Raw genomic sequence first — 17,109 nt, forward strand, 5'->3', positions numbered from 1 at the left:
GGAGAATAGTTTGTCAACTATCAAGCTATAAAACATAAGTTTTACAAGCCAACCACCCCTCCGCCTATAAAACCACCCACTATAAAGGCACTCTTAAAATGGCAATAAATGAGCTGATGAGTTACTGCATCCTCCATAAGAGTACAAGCACAATTAGCTGTCTTAGTGTCATTTACAGCACAGGAGGCGGCCATTCGGCCCATCGAGCCCATGCCAGCTCTCCACCGAGTCATTTTGGACATTTCACCATGAAACATTTCAAGGAGTAGCCAGTGAGAAATAAATCACCTTTTCTGATGTCAATTCTACACATCATACTCTTAAATACACTATTAGTCGCAGAATTCCAAAACCAAGTTTTTTGACATGGACTTGTGTAATTTCACAAGCTGACATGGATACGATCAATGCTGACAGGAAGAAAATTCACTGCTAACATCAGCATAAAATATTTATAATTAATACCACGGGACTACCCGTTATGTTTAACAGAATAAAATATTTACTCAAATTTTAAAAACTCTGTTCAGAAATGGCACAGGCAAGCGTGTATGAACTATTGAACTAACTAAGGAAGTAAGTCAGCTGGCATCCCCATATAACATCTAATTAGACTAAATCATCTAAATCCGCAAGGACCAGACTCCATGCACTTAATAATACTTTAAACATAACATTGTTGTAAAGAGCAAGAAAGAAAATTATTATGCAGGACAGCATCACTGGGAAGATCGGCTTTTAATGCCTACCCTCTGGTTGCTCTGGAAATGCTGGACCTTCTGCTGAACTGCTGCAGTTACTCCCATAATGCTGTTAGGTAGTGAGGTTCAAGATTTTGACACAGCAACAATGATGGAACAGCAATATATGTTTAGTCAGGTTAGTGTGGGACTTGGAGGAGAATTTGGGAGATGTTGGTGTTCTCATGCACCTGCTACCCTTGCCCTTCTAAGTGGAGGAGATTACAGGTGTGCGAGGTGTTGTTGAAAAAGCCTCGACAAGTTGCTGCAGTCCATCCTATAGGTAATACACACTGCAGTCATGGTGCACCAAAGGTGGAGTGAGTGGATGTTTAAGGTGACAGATGGACTGCCAATCAAGCAGGCTGCTTTGTCCTGACCGTGTCAAACTTCTTGAGTGTTGTTGCAGATCCAGTCCAGCACCTTACACAACCCTACTCCCATCAATGGGGGTGTACTGCTTGAGCAGTGTATTTATTCATTATATACTTCAGTAATAGTTTGATGACTGTATCTATATATAAACAACCAATGCATCTCAGAGTAATTCATTATCTCTGAAATGCTTTGGGATGTTCCAGAAAAATGGGCAAGATATTACACAAATACTTTAATGAGAAAAAGCAAAAAGAGTCTCGTCAGGTATGTTGGCGCAGGGGAATGGAACTCTTCCCACTTCAGGCAGCAAACGTGAACTTCAAGCAGTACCAGATCGGATACAGCAAAGCCAGATACAAAATAAAACTTTCTCTACTTTGTCCCAATCTCAGACTGAGCGAGCATAGCATTTCCTCCCATATCTCCTGTGCCAAATTAGGGGCTGTACTTAAGTAACAAAGTTGAAAGGCCAAGCAGAACAAGTCTTTTTTTTTTTAATTACTGCAAGATTTTTTCCTATTGCATTTTGCTTTCTTTCTCCCAAGTTGCATGTACTTAAGTTAATTACCTGTGCAAGTAGTTCTTCCTTTTCATCAGCCAGTTTCTTTAGCCGCACATCTAGAATGAGGAAATACATGTCAAAAAAATTGCAAGTCTCAATTTAAAAAAAATTTATTGAATTCATGATTTGAACAAGTACAGTTTCAGAACTTTAATGTCCTGTGCTCTTGCAGTAATTCAATATATGCATAATGATGGATTTCCAGCTGCATTAGTGCAATTACTTTGCAGTTTTTCCAGAGGTGCAACTGTGAAATATGACAGCAATACGTCTATGTTCCAGAGTTCAACTCTCGAGCAGTTATCTGGCTTGCCCAACCAACAGAAAAGAGTAAATTTTTTGACTGTATATTGCGATGGAGCAGCGTGTGCAAGCTATTGTCTGAACAAATAACTTGTTGGGTGTTCTGTTAAGTACACTGACTCTGGTTTGAAAGCTGGTTTTCTTGCGAGTCCCTATGTGAAACCAGAAGCTTCAGGGTCCTGGGGAGATAGAACTGGTTGGAACCAGATAAAAAGCAGACTCAGAGCCACCCAAGCTCAGAACATGATCAGGGAGTGCAAGTCGGCTGCAGACAGTGCAAGCAGGCTGAAGGAGGTGAAAGCAGGATTCAAGAGCTGGCATAGGCAAATACAAGTTGCTGCAACTGTTTTGGTTACTTAAGGTAGTACTGGTGGATCTACGCCATCTCAGCTGTCATGAGCAGAGCTGAGGAGGTTCTGGAGCAGTGTGCTGTTTTTGCTGCAAACCATACCCTTGGTTTGGAGTTCAGGAGTGAAAGAGAACTGCTATTAGATAAAACTCGGTAGCTGCATCTTGTAAGACGGGATCTGAAGATCTACCTGAGGAGCTTCAGAGGTTTGAAGCACTTTGTGGCTGTAATTGGTGCCATATATGCTGAGTGGACTGTCCAGTAAATCCGTGAGCTCTATCTTTGTTGTATCTGATAGTTGACATAACATTTAGAAAACATATATTGACTGTGATTTATCTTTGAATTCATTTTTAATTTATGTTGATTTTGGTTTAATTGTCAAAGTAAAAGTTATAAAAGTGAAATCTTGCCAATTTGTTTTTTTTACTGGGGTTTGTTTGGTAAATTTGGTTCTATTGGTTTGTTGATCTCCACGGGATCACAAGAATATTCCTAACATCTCAAAGTCCCAATATAAAAAAACTACGCTGGAGATGGAGACTGAGAGGTACATGTACCTTGGTGTATGCAGCTTAACTCATTCGCACTGCATTAGAGGAATTCAAGAGCTTGAGCTCACACCATTTAAAAAGGAGTAAAGAAAAAAGTAACATTCATTAATAGTTATAACAACCAGAGCATCAAACAGCTGCTAGTGCATTGTAATCTAAAAATAACTTCCTACAGTATTCCTTTGGTTTTACATTTGAAGCTATTTATTCTGCTTTAGATTTGACAGTGGCTCATGCACAACAGGATATATGCATCAGTAGGATTCTTCTATGAGTGGTAGGTACTGACGGTTCATTTACGCAAGCCCTGAGAATCAAATATGGGATGATACGGACATTGTGATCAAGCTTTACCAACAGAAGTCTTCTGTGCTGCATGAATATAATCATACATAAGCCCATAAGTGGCCTGGAAAGCCAAATACAAAGTACCACAGATGAACTCTTGCATCTCCCACAGCAAGGGTAGCAACACAGCAGTATACAGTTGAGAGAGTGATCCTGGGAGTCCTTAACATTGACTTTGGACCCCAGGAAGCCTCATGGCATCAGGTCAAGAATGGGCAAGAAAACCTCCTGCTGATTATCACCGACCGTCCTCCCTCAGCTGATGAATCAGTGTTCCTCTATGCGGAACATCACTTGGAAGAAGCGCTGAGCATAGCAAGGGCACAGAATGTACACTGACTTGAAACTAGTTTGCCATTCCTTCACTGTCGCTGGGTGAAAAACCTGGAACTCCCTAACAGCACTGTGGGTCACCACCACCTTCTGAAGGGCAGTTGTGGATGGGCAACCAATGCTGCCCATGCCAGCGTGCTCATATCCCATGAATGAATTAAAAAGTCTTCTCTTGTGGTTGCTATTGCTGTGGAGAGCCTGTCAATCAGCTGGTTTAAATGCATTTAAAGGAGAAGTTCAGTGTGTGCCAGTGTGGCAAAATTTACAATTCTGCCTTGGTTGAACTGAAATAACCAAGCTATCCAAGTCAGATTAAATGTTTTTCAAGTAGACAGCAGCCAAGAGTAGTTGTTAAAGGTTATACTGTATTGTTTATTAACTTAGCACAATATCATTTGAACAAGCACTACCTAGTGGTCCATCTCCTGCACCTTCAAGCACTTGAGCAGCCTCTTGAGACACAACTGTAATCGCACCAACAACTGGTTCATGATTTACATCGCCATTAGGTGTGCCTTCTGGGATTATCACCAAACCGTGTTTCTGGAAGAGAAAATTATCTAAATTGTCAACTGCTGTGAAGCCAGTCTCTTGGATTTTCTATGGTCAAAACAATTGGCAACCACAATGAAACAAAAGTGTTTGCTTGAGCAAGCTGTGAAATATATCTTACTTCACAAGCAGAATACTCTAGTCTGCTTTTTTTGAAAAAGCAAATCTGATAAAGATAGCTACAAAGTAAACTTAGGAGAAGCTGTTATACCATTTGCTTCTGTTTACAGGTGTAACTTCAACATCAGATATCTTCAAATACTTCAGACATTCAAAAAGTTTCATTTCTTGCCAGAGATTTACACTATCATTGCGTCATTCACTGAGTTAAATTAACAAGATTGGAAAATCCAGACTCATATCTCCTGCTAACTAACTGATACTAACAGAATGAGATGTTCCATTTTAGGATTTATCTGTTGAGACCAGAATGCTAAAAACAGACTTTTCCATGTATCCAGGCACATAAACAGAACTAGCTAGCAAAATATAAATATGAAAGCATTATATGAAAAAGATTAAAAACGAAATAGGACCAAGCTGCCTGTACTTTGAGGGGTGGATCATCTAGGCATGTAACCAGTTTCAAAAAAACCCTTCTGTATGATTTTCACACATTAAATCTTGCTCTTTGGGAAAACTTTATACGCAATAATTCTTAACCAAAAAAAATTAAGCAATTCAAATGTAATTACACACCATTATGTAACTGTTTTATACCAGTGCAAAAAAAAACAATTTCAAATGAAAAAAGCATCAAATCCACTGAGTACAAAGTATGTTGTGCATATTTATCTTCAGAAACATGCAAACACTTTTGAACAAAAAGGCACCATAAGAGACATGGTACTTGAATTACTTGCAATGTACAATTTCCCTAAAGTCAACAATGTTGCATGGAGTTAGTTCATTCATTACTCTGCTCAATGATGTTGCTGAGATCAGTCCCCCAACCCCAAGTCTATCCATTTCATTTCTCTTGTAGTAGGTCATCACTAGTGTTTACAATATGTGCCATGTTAATGACACTACTAGAAACTGAATTTAACATTGCCTCTCTGGTTTTCATGTTAGCTTAAGGCTCTGCTTTGGAGCTTTCACAATAATTTCACATTTCCTGTTTGCAGCTGAAACTTATTTTTCATAGAGTCACACAGTCATATAGCATAGAACAGGCCCTTTGGCCCACCGTGCCCATGCCGACCATAATGCCGATCTATACTAATCCCACCTGCCTGCATTAATTCCATATCCCTCTATGCCTTTCTCATTCCAGATACCCACTATTCTTTGTGTGAAAAATTTACCCCTTTGATCCCCTTTTAAACCTCCTTCCTCTCACCTTAAATCTACGCCCTCTCGGTTTAGTCACCCCTAACATGGGAAACAGAGTCTGGCTATCTACCCTATCTATGCCTCTCAATTTTTTTCCATCCCAGAAAATGCTGGAAATTCTCAGGTCAGGCAGCATCTGTGGAGGGAAAAACAGAGTTAACGTTTCAGGTTGGTGACCTTTCAGCACAAATGATCTGATGAAAGGTCATCAACCTGAAACGTTAAATCTGCTTTTCACTCCACAGGTGCTGCCAGACCTGCTGAGTATTTCCAGCATTTTCTGTTTTGGTTCAGATTTCCAGCATCCGCAGTATTTTGCTTTTGTGTTGTGTTGACTTCTTTTTCTATGATCTGCTGTAACAACTGGGCTAGTCCCTTCTTCCCTAGATCGTCATCAACATATTTTTCCAGATATTGTTTTTTGATTCTCTAGTGTCTTCATTGCTTAGCACACATCCTCACTTTGAATACTGTCATAAGAGTTTTGTTTTTCTTCAAAAACTAAGAGGTCTGCGTGCCTTTAAGACTGGATTAAAAAAGACAGTGGACAGTGACCTCAGAGACTTGTTGACATTTGGTATTTGACGTGCAGGCTGCAAACTTGTATCCAAGCAACAGGAAGATTTTACAACAGTCTATTGACTTCTGTGGAAAGACTTGAGTTTTCAGTTCTGCAGAGGGAAACAGAACAGCTAGCAGTGGCTGGAGCTCTGATTTGCTGATAGACCAGGGAAAAACACCTATTCTCTCTGAAAATGAACTTTGCATTTCAAGGGAAAAAGTGCTACATTTAAGGTGGGGTTTTGACCTGCCTGAAGAGAGAGGATGAGACCCAGAGAAAAGAGGAATTGCTACATTCTTGGAGAAACACTGCTTTGGAGAAAGGAAGCCTATGTTTCAGGGGTGGCAGGCTACTGTTGCCTCCAGTCAAGAATCCCTGCCTCAAGAGTGAGTTCTGTTCTGTGGAGAAGGCTCCTTTGCTGAGAGTAAGTCCTGTTAACTTTTGTGTTTGAAAATTCCTGAACTCTGAAGAAAGTTAGTACTGTTAGACTACTACTTTAAAATTTCAAGAAAGTCTTTGCTACAACCTGTTGCTGCAAGGTTTGTGTGACGCTTGCTGCAGATGAACTACCTTGAACAGACGGTTTATCAATTTCACCTGAAGACTGAGTGGCATCTGACTATTCGACTCTGGGACACCTCACCACTCCGAAAATACTACCTGAAGTTATAATCCAGTCATTTTATTATACCTAAGAAACCGATACAACTTAAAACACCCTCCCCCCCACCCCAGTTAACTAATTTTTGAATGTGTGTATGTACATGAGGGTTAAGATGATTAACGAGTTATAAAATCTTTACATACATATAGATTCATCCCATAATAATAATATAAAAGCAAAATACTGTTAAATAGATTCATCCCATTATCGTTTAAAACTTGGTTTATTAATAAATAATTAATTTTGTTGTAGTTTAAAGAAACCTGGTTTGGCATGCTTTATTCTGGAATAAATAAAGTGATTAATTTGGCTATTTTTCCAGTAGGTGGAAACTTTACGAATATGCTGTGACCTGTGGAGCAGTGGGACTGAATTAACAGTGCATTACTCCCACCTTGGTCGTAACAATATTCTTAGCATTGATCAGTAGTTCATAAAGATTCTATTCAGGATGAAAATCATGAAGCACTTGAGAGTGGGGCATTTTGGTTTAACGTTTGCTGAAACGATCCTCTCCATCTCTGCATGTCATCTTCATCTTTAATAGAAATGACCTTTATCGTTAAACAACTAATTTACCTCAGGTCCATTCGGAACCAGTGGCAGACCTAAGTTCTGCAGGATTTGTATCAATGCTTAATGAGCTCAGTAACTCACCGAACTGGCATTGGGAGCTTGATGAGGCAAAATTCACCATGTCAGAGAAAGATGAAGTATAAGGATTCACTATAAATTTAACACAAAATTTTGAGAGTGGTACCTCAAATTAAGGAAATCCAAAATTGAACGAGTTACTTTCATCAGATTAAAATAGTTGGGTAGATACCCGAATGGATATATAGGACCATTTCTGAGGTGAAGATGACTTTGGTCAGTAATCTGGGTATGTGGCTTGAAAATGAGAATAAGCAATATTTAACTTGTTTAAAGGAGATATCCTCAGCAACAGTGACACTCATCTTCACAACACTGTCACTATCACTGTATGCGGTATGCGTAGTTTGATCTGTTCTGTTTAATGGGATATGCTTGTCCAAATTTTATTAACCTTGGAGGTTATTTGCGTCATTATCTTAGAAAACATAAATTACATTTAGCATGTATAAGTTTGACTAAATAGGACCGAGATCTCCAGATTGATGCATTATCTTTCAAATAGTTGAAATAGTTAAATCATGAAAGCAAAGACAGCTCAGCTGCCAAAGCAAAGCAATGTAGCAAAGAGATACTGCCTCACTAAATGAGGAAAGAGAAAAAAAGGGCAAATGAAGCGCTACAGGAGCATGATGAGCAAGTTATCTCTCCCAGGTTATTGTACTGGGGCCCCAAAAATTAAAAGTATGCATTAAATGGATATGCTATGAAGAATCAGTAAAACAAAGGTGAACTTCAGTGAGACAAGCAAAAAGATTAAGACAGCTTTTTTTTTAAAAAGAATGCTAATTTTGCGCTTTATTTTTCACAGAGCTACTTCTATTCTACTTTTGCATAATATCTTAACTCTTTTAACCCAACAGCACATTCTTCGGTGCGGGGAGGGTGAAGTGGTATTGTAAATTTAAAGGTATTTCAACAAAGACAAAAAGGAAAATTTATTTGGAAAGAATTCTTTAGCATTGCAAATTAATTTACTGAACTAAATAACTAACCATCCTGAAGCTTCTGCTGTTGAGTCATGAGAAAAACTGATCTCTAATATTGAATTTGTATTCAAAGTTGCAACAAATAAAAACTCATGCTCCCTTTTAAATTAAGTGATGTATTGTAATTCAATTTTCAGTCACCACACGTTTTATTGCTGCTGTATTCTTCCCAAGTGTTCTTCATAAACCCAAATAAAGTAATCTTTAGTACTGTTTAGCCTAAGTCACATACATTTCCTACCTTTGTTTTTTCCCTTAGATCAGCCAACTCATCTCTCAGTTCATCACGCTCATTCCTAATGCAGTCAAAGTAGTCTTTCTGCCTCTCTAGAGCCTGAGAAAAGGGCAGCAGCAAGCAGGATAAAGAACATGGCAGAGAAAAGAAAGTGTATGTAAATTGCAACAAAGACATGAATATAGCAGATGAGATAGTAGGGAGCGAGAAAACAATGGGATGAAGTTTGGAAAAACAAAATCTCATCTTCAACTACAATTTCTCAAGGTTCATTTCTCCTACTTCACAGTGCACAACTGTTGCAACCCGTCACATGCTTTGGGATTTTTGATTAAGCAAACAAACCACAAAGATAAACCTATGTCATACATGATATACAGAAGACAAACAGGACAAATTACATTGCAAATAACTAGCGTAAATGTTCAATGAAGCTGTTCCTCTTTTGTTTAAATTCTGTACTAAGTGTATCATGCTCTAACACACTGAATGGTAGAATGGGACATCACATTTACTAACCAGTCAACAAGTAATACCCCATGCAATCACAGTCCTACTGCTCAATTTGACCTCCTACCCCAATTTTTTTGTCTTTCCAGTTGACAGTTTCCTGCAGATCAAACACATCCCTGGTGAGGGTGTCCACCCTCTGCTGCAGACACTTGTTCTCCTACAGAAAAAGCCGAAGGCGAGGAGGGGAGGTTCAGCATTGGTTAGAGCAATAGACAGATTAGACAGTTAAGAGGAAAATGAATATAAAGGCATTGTACAAAATGAACAAACCAGATTATAATAGTGTGTGATTTAGAAATAAAGGACTGCAGAAAGATGAATAATACAAATTTTAAAAAGAAATGCAGATCCTGTTAGAAATCAGATGGCCTTAGACTCTACCAACTATAAAGGTTCCCACATGTAAGTAGCCAGTGTTCACTGATGGAGAAGGAAGCTAGTTACAATTGCCTGTGCTTTTTCAGTTTTTCTCAGTGATACAAATCAGTAGGGTGACCAAATAGGATGCAAGTATAGATTATAGATATAAATGGTGTCCAGTTGGCCTGTGATGGGCATTTTAAAACCTATTTAAAATGCAGCTAATACAGCTCAAGAATCTGATATTATTAAATGCATAAACTTACCCAATTTTTCTTAGCTATTAGGTATTCCTGAAAAGCATTACTACAAATCAACTTGAGATACTATTGCACTTGTTAGCTAAAGGTGACAGCAACTAAAGTACTAAAAAGAAAAACACATCAGGACATCCTACAACTAGGGATTCCTGCAGTGGTGTATAAATTTATTATTAAACATGAAAGAAAAACGCTGTGCACATGTCCAATACAAGTTCATATAAATAACCCATCTCATTTGCTGGCACAGATTATATCGTGAGGACACAACTGATTTCTTAGTATCATCTATATTAATCTGATTTTGGCTTTAATATTGTAAAAATATATATAATTTGATGATAGAAATATGAAGATATAGGTTGAATTCTTAGTTTTTGAAATACACAGCACTCAAATATTCAGCACATTGCTACACATGGCTGAAAACCAAGATATTCTCAAAGCAGCTGCTATCAAATTTTCAGCAGCAATCTCCAACCTGACAATTACCAAGTCCAGTGATGCTAAGAATCATGAGCCATTTTCTTCCAATGATAGAAATTTATTTTATCAATTTATGGAAACACCCAGTTTTGATGAAAACGCAGGCCTTCGCCCTCCACTTACCTCTATAAGTTTGTCTCTTTGCTGAATACCCTCTTTTAGTTCTTCTACTTTATGTTGCGACACACTACACATATGTTTTTGTCGTTCCAGTTCCTGAGAAAAAGCAATAGGACAAGTTTTTTTTTTAAAATCTGTTCATAATTTGTTAAGATTGCCTTTCCATATTTTTGTTAAGACACTATCATAATTTCTTCTGATCTATTAATGATTAGATCATGGCAAACTAAGAGGCGCTATGGGCTACCATACAACTCTTTCAATTCTGGGGCCTGATCTAAATGTAGCCAGTACACAAGAACAACTCTCACATAAAGTGCTCCTATGGCTGACCAAGACTGAATGTCCGGATTAGTGTTCATTGCTCAACAAAACATTATCCAGTCCTTTTTTTCTTGCTTTTCCCACCTTTATCAGCCAACATACTTCACCTTGTCCCAAATAGTGAGAGGGGGATTGAAGAACAAAAATGTTGGCAGATTTCCGAGCAAAAAAACTTTAGGGCAATAATAGTTGGGGATTTCAACTACTCCAATATCAACTGGGATACAAACAGTGTGAAGGGCACAGAGGGGACAAAATTCCTGAACAGTGTTCAAGAGAACTTTTTTAGCCAGCACATAACAAGCCCAATGAGAGGGGGCGCAATTCTATATTTAGCCTTCGGTAATAAAGCTGGGCAAGTGGATGAAGTAACAGTGGGTGACCATTTTGGAGATAGTGACCATAATACAATTAGTTTTAGCATAATCATTGAAAAGGACAAAGATAAAGCAGAAGCAAAGGTTCTAAATTGGGGGAAGGCAAATTTTACGAAACTGAGAGGTGACCTGGCGAAAGTGGACTGGATACAGCGACTTGAAGGAAAATCAGTGGCAAACCAGTGGGAGATATTCAAGAGCGAGATACTACGGGCACTGTGTAGGCATGTCCCCCCACAAAGATCAAGGGTGGTACTGCCAAATCTAGAGCCCCTGGTTATCTAGAAGCTTACAGGGTGTTAAAGCAAAAAAAAAAAAAGCTAATGACCATCACAAATATCTTCATACTTTAGAAAGCCTAGAGGAGTATAGAAAGTGCAGGGTGAAGTAAAAAAGGAAATTAGAAAAGCAAAGAGAGGACATGAAAAATTATTGGCAGGTAAAAATTAAGGAAAACCCAAAGATATTTTATTAGTACATTAAGAGCAACAGGATAACTAAGGAAAGGGTAGGACCTATCAGAGATGTACAGGGGAACATATGCGTGGATGCAGATGTGCGCAGAGTTCTTAATGAGGTTTTAGTCTCTGTCTTCACAAAGGAGGGGGTTGATGCTTTCATTGTAGTTAAAGAGGAGGAGTGTGAAATATTAGATACGATAAGCATAATGAGAGAGGAAATGCTTGAGGGTCTGACATCCCTGAAAGTGGATAAATCGCCAGGACCGGATGGATTGCATCCCAGGTTGTTAAAGAAACTCGGAGGAAATAGTGGATGCGCTGAGGATCATCCTCAAATCGTCACAAGATACAGGCAAGGTACCAAATGATTGCAGGTCTGCGAATGTTTATCATGGTTTAGAAAGGGCGTGAGGGATAAGCCAGGTGATTATAGGTCAGTCAGTCTGACCTCAGTGGTGGGTAAATTGTTAGAATCTATTCTGAGGGACAGGGTAAACTGTCACTTAGAAAGGCATGGATTAATCAAGGATAGTCAGCATGGATTTGTTGGGGGAAGGTCATGTCTTACTAACTTGATTGAGCTTTTTGAGAAAGTGACAAGGAGGATAGATGAGGGTAGTGCAGTGGATGTGGTTTACATGGATTTTAGTAAGGCATTTGACAGGGTCCTGCATGGCAGACTGGTCAGTAAAATTAAAGCCCATGGGATATAGGGGAAGGTGGCAGGTTGGATCCAGAATTGGCTCAGTAACAAGAAATAAAGGGTAGCAGTCGACAGATGTTTTTGTGAATGGAAAACGGTTTCCAGTGGTGTTCCACAGGGCTCAGTGTTGGGGCCTTGCTGTTTATGGTGTATATTAATGATTTGGACTTAAATGTGGGAGGCATGATTGGAAAATTTGCTGATGACACAAAAATTAGTTGTGTAGTTAATAGCGAGGAGGAAAGCCGTGGACTCCAGAATATCAATGTTTTGGTTGAGTGGGCGGAAAAATGGCAAATGGAATTCAATCCAGAAAAGTGTGCGGTATTGCATTTGGGGAGGGCAAATAAAGCGAGGGAATACACAATAAATTGGAGGATATTGAGAGGGGTAAAAGAAGTGAGACCTTGGAGTGCATGTCCACAGGTCCCTAATAGTGGCTGGATAGGTGGATAGAGTGAAGAAGGTATATGGATTGCTCTCCTTTATTGGCTGAGGTATAGAGTACAAAGCAGGGATGTGATGCTGGAACTGTGTAGAGCATTGGTTAGGCCACAGTTGGAGAATTGTATGTAGTTCTGGTCACCACATTACAGAAAGGACATAATTGCTCTGGAGAGTCATAGAGTCGTACAGCATAGAAACAGGCCCTTCGGTCCACCGCGTCCATGCCAACCATAATGCCTATCTATACTAATCCCATCTGCCTGCATTAATTCCATATCCCTTTATGCCTTGCTCATTCAACTACCTGTCCAGATGCCTCTTAAATGTCGCTACTGTTCCTGCCTCCACCATCTCTTCAGGCAGCTCATTCCAGATACCCACTATTCTTTGTGTGAAAAATTTACCTCTTTGATCCCCTTTAAACCTCCTCCCTCTCCCCTTAAATCTATGCCTTCTAGTTTTAGTCACCCCTACCATGGGAAACAGACTCTGGCTATCTACCCTGTCTATGCCTCTCATAATTTTATATACCTCTATCATGTCCCCTCTCAGCCTCCTTCGCTCCAGGGAAAACAGATCCAGCCTATCCAATCTCTCTTTATAACTCAAGCTCTCCAAACCAGGCAACATCCTTGTGAATCTTTTCTGCGCCCTCTCTAGCTTAATCACATCTTTCCTGGAGTGCAGCGACCTGAACTGCACACAGTACTCCAAATGTGGCCTAACCAACGTCATGTACAACTGTAACATAATGTCCCAACCCTTGTACTTAATGCCTCGGCCGATGAAGGCAAGCATGCCATGCGCCTTCTTCACCACCCTGTCTACCTGTGCTGCCATTTTCAGGGAACAATGTACTTGCACCCCAAGGTCTCTCTGGTCAACAACACTCCCCAGGGCCCTGCCATTCACTGTGTATGTCCTGCCCTGGTTTAACTTCCCAAAATGCATCACTTCACACTTGTCTGTGTTAAATTCCATTTGCCAATCCCTTGCCCACTTTCCCAGTTGATCTATATCCTGTTGTAACCTTAAACAACCTGCTTCACTGTCCACTATACCACAAATTTTGTTGTCATCTGCAAACTTACTAATCATGCCCCTTACATTCACATCCAAGTCATTAATATATATGACAAACAACAGAGGGCGCAGCACTGATCCCTGTAGAGTGCAGAGAGGAGATATACAAGAATGTTGCCAGGGCTATGAGGAAAGATTGGATAGGCTAGGGTTGTTTTCCATGGAACGGAGGAGGCTGAGGAGTGACTTGATTAAGGTGTATAAAATTATGAGGGACCTAGATAAAGCAGACAGGAAGGACCTGTTTCCCCTGGTGGAGAGGTCAGTTACCAGGGGGCACAGATTTAAGGCGATTGGTAGAAGGATTAGAGGAGACATGGTGGGGGAAACATTTTCACCCAGAAGGTGGTGGGAGTCTGGAATTCGCTGCCAGGAACGGTGGTGGAGGCAGAGACCTTCAATTCTTTTAAAAAGATACTGGACATGTGCCTGAGGTGCTGTAACCTGTGGGGCGAGGGACCAGGTGCTGGAAGGTGGGATTAATTTGGGCGGAGAGTTTATTTGGTCGCGCAGATACGACGGGCTGAATGGTCTTCTTCTGTGCTGTACTTTTTCGATGGTTCTACCTCCTTTCCTGAACATGTTGAATCCTTCCCTGATGATATTTTTCTTTGTGTGTTAGCTATTATTTGACCATGAAGAGCATCACATCTGAGCCCAATCCTGTTTACATTTGATGTGCACACACGGGATTGCTGAATAATGGTCAGTCTGGCTGAAGTCCCTTCAACTTACTTCGAGAGGAACAGAGGCTAAATGCAGCATCCTTATCATCACCCTGGCTGACATCAGCCAAAACAAGAGTCTGGAAATAAAACCTGGGCTCTTATTAATCTGAGAGACTGGAGGGGCCAGACAGCCTACTCCTTCTCCTATTTCTTATTTGCTTACGTGTGGCTCAGCCATGCTCTCCTCAACCAGATCCCCTCATCATAACTTTTCTGCCAAGTGAGGGATGACCAGGATAGCGTATGAAGCTCCTTCACTTTTAAAGTGGTCAATATCAGCACTAAATACTCCCATGTTAGTAATAACAAAGATAATAAATTGGGCCAGATCTATCACTGCCAGTGGCTGCAACATGTTCACCGTTCAGCGTTATTGGATGCCAGATGCCCCGCAGATTCTGGAGTATGCTCAGAAACACTCTTCCTTGGCCTCCTTGACTCGAGAGATAATAAATTGGGCCAGATCTAGCACTGCCAGTGGTTGCGACATGTTCACCGTTGAGCGTTATTGGATGCCAGATGCCCCACAGATTCTGGAGTATGCACAGACACACAATAGTGCACTAATCTGAAAGTTGCAATAGGCCAACCAATGCTACTCCTGAGGGTTCGCTACTTCAAAGAGCAAGTATGGAACCAATGTGATTTTGGGCTAATTGCCCACTAATTTCAATTACATCGCACTTCAAAGTTTTCGCTTGTACTTCCAGGCATAAGGGGTCTCCTCTCAATTTGTGAATATTTAATGAGGAGGCCCACACCATATCAAAAGTTAAAATGGATTGATTTTTTTTTTAAAACATGAAACCTTTTAAAAGTCTGATGAACCTGGTTTAAAAAGTAAAATCCATGACTTTTTAGCATAATCAGACTTTACTTTCACTTTTTCAAATAATTAATTTGATCAAAATTATCATACTTAGCAAAAAATGTTCATTTTTTAAATTTTGGAAGATGTTTAATTTTTAATTTTGTATTACGTCTCTTAAAACTATGATTTTCCAATACCTTTTTACTGCAGTATCTTTTTTTCCCCCAGTGACTGCAAGCCACGTCCGCAGCTGCCTACTATTTTCACTTGCACTAGATGCGCAGCTGGGCCTCACTGCAACCCATGCTGGCAGGGAATCCTTTGTCAAGGCAGCCAAAATTCTTGCTACCCGGATCGCGGTAGATCGTGCGGGGATTTATTCGATGTCAGTGGCGAGTGTTGTTGCTGTGCCACAAAATCTTGACCATTGTGTTCTTTACTCTGGACAAGTCAATTTGCCTACTCCTAGTATTCAGCATCATTTGGCAGACTTAGAGGTGATTACATTTGCTAAGGGTTTTTTTTTGCAGTGGTTTAAATAAAGGCATGCAGCATTGCCGACAGTGCGCTGCAGATGCTCTCCGAGCCATCTCCCGCGGGCGCTTTGAAGTTGCGGCCGGGGGGGCCGTTCGTGGATGTTTTGGGTGTTCGGGGCACCTTTTCACAGGACTTCTCTCGGGTCCCGCAGCTCCTTCTTCACCTCAATGGACTTACCGCATGCCGTGGCTGCAGACACTCTGGACTGTGAAGACAGCAGGATCGGAGATTGAAGTATCGGCAGCTGTGCTCGTCAGTTTCATCCAGATCAATTTCATTGAGAAAACAAAGAGCAGGTGTGGCTGGGGGAGGGCAGTGGGCCCAGGTAACATACACTAAACTAACTGTTAACTTTTAGATAGGGCTAAAATGAACTGATTTAAAGAGCCAGGGGAATTTAAACAGTTTAAGAGGGCAGATTGGGGGAGAAAACGTTAGGGATGGGAGCAGATGGCCATGGATAGAGTTGAACAGCAAGGGAGCTTCCTAGGGAGCTTCCAGCCCAGGAGCCATCTTGAACAACTAAACTTCACCTCCCGAAGGACGTGGATGAGCTTTCCGGACGTCGATGGTGGGCACTGAGGAAATGGCTTATTACCTGCACCAGATTCCACCCCCCCTCCCCCCCCCTTTTACCCCCCTTCCACCCCCCCCCACCCCCGTCCCCTTCCCTGCTCCACCCTCTCAGCTCACCCCCTCACAACCCCGTCCCAGCCCGCCCCCCCCTCGCACCATCTTCACCCCGCACCCCCTTCCCCTGCACCCCCCCCCACCCCCTCCCTCTACCCCTCCCCCTTGCATCCCCTCCTCCCACCGGCACCATCCTACACCTGTGTAGGGGCCCCAACAACCCCACTGCCTTGTGGGCGTCTCGGGAGAGACCAAGGCTAAGGGAGTAAACCCTAACAGAAAATCCGGAGCGGAACCCCGTAGGCGGTCATGTGTCACCTTTGGCATGTTTCCGGCAGTTCCTGCAGCCATACTGGTGCCAAACGTCGTGTCCTGCACTCCTTTGGACCCCACCAGAAAGGCCGAGAGGGGGGTTTTGACGACTGGGCAACTCTCAACCTCCATAAATTTGCCCAGGCATGCGCCATGGAGAGGTCACTCCATAGTTGCCTCACAGCGACTAAAACAACACGGAAGGCAGCAGTTACGGGTTATAAGTCCAGATAAATTGGCGTAGAAACTGGGCGCCACGGATTGCCTTTGTCGGTGGGAGAGGTCATTGCACCTCACTGGACAGCTACCGCCCGCCTCAAACCGGGCAGCCCCCGGTCAATAAGGTTCTGTCCCGCCACAGTCTGCCTGCTTCAATGGGTGCTTGGAGCTCAGGGTCAT

General features: G+C 41.3%; 1 protein-coding gene across 5 annotated transcripts in view; it reads right to left on the bottom strand.

Moving 5' to 3' along the window:
• The window catches only part of lrrfip2 (leucine rich repeat (in FLII) interacting protein 2), a 235,164-nt gene that overhangs the window by 10,561 nt on the left and 207,494 nt on the right, over positions 1-17,109 (bottom strand). For 3 of the 5 annotated variants that reach the window (XM_068032279.1, XM_068032278.1, XM_068032280.1), the window contains 3 exons: positions 10,301-10,393; positions 3,978-4,110; positions 1,687-1,736 (listed from right to left, as the gene is read on the bottom strand). In XM_068032279.1, coding sequence (XP_067888380.1) covers positions 1,687-1,736; positions 3,978-4,110; positions 10,301-10,393 — 276 coding nt within the window. Of the gene's footprint in view, positions 1-1,686; positions 1,737-3,977; positions 4,111-8,564; positions 8,658-9,135; positions 9,229-10,300; positions 10,394-17,109 lie in introns of all 5 variants that reach the window. The other 2 variants (XM_068032281.1, XM_068032276.1) reach the window with 2 other exon arrangements.

The sequence above is a fragment of the Heterodontus francisci genome, chromosome 5, assembly GCF_036365525.1.
Source record: "Heterodontus francisci isolate sHetFra1 chromosome 5, sHetFra1.hap1, whole genome shotgun sequence".
Classification (NCBI taxonomy): domain Eukaryota; kingdom Metazoa; phylum Chordata; class Chondrichthyes; order Heterodontiformes; family Heterodontidae; genus Heterodontus; species Heterodontus francisci.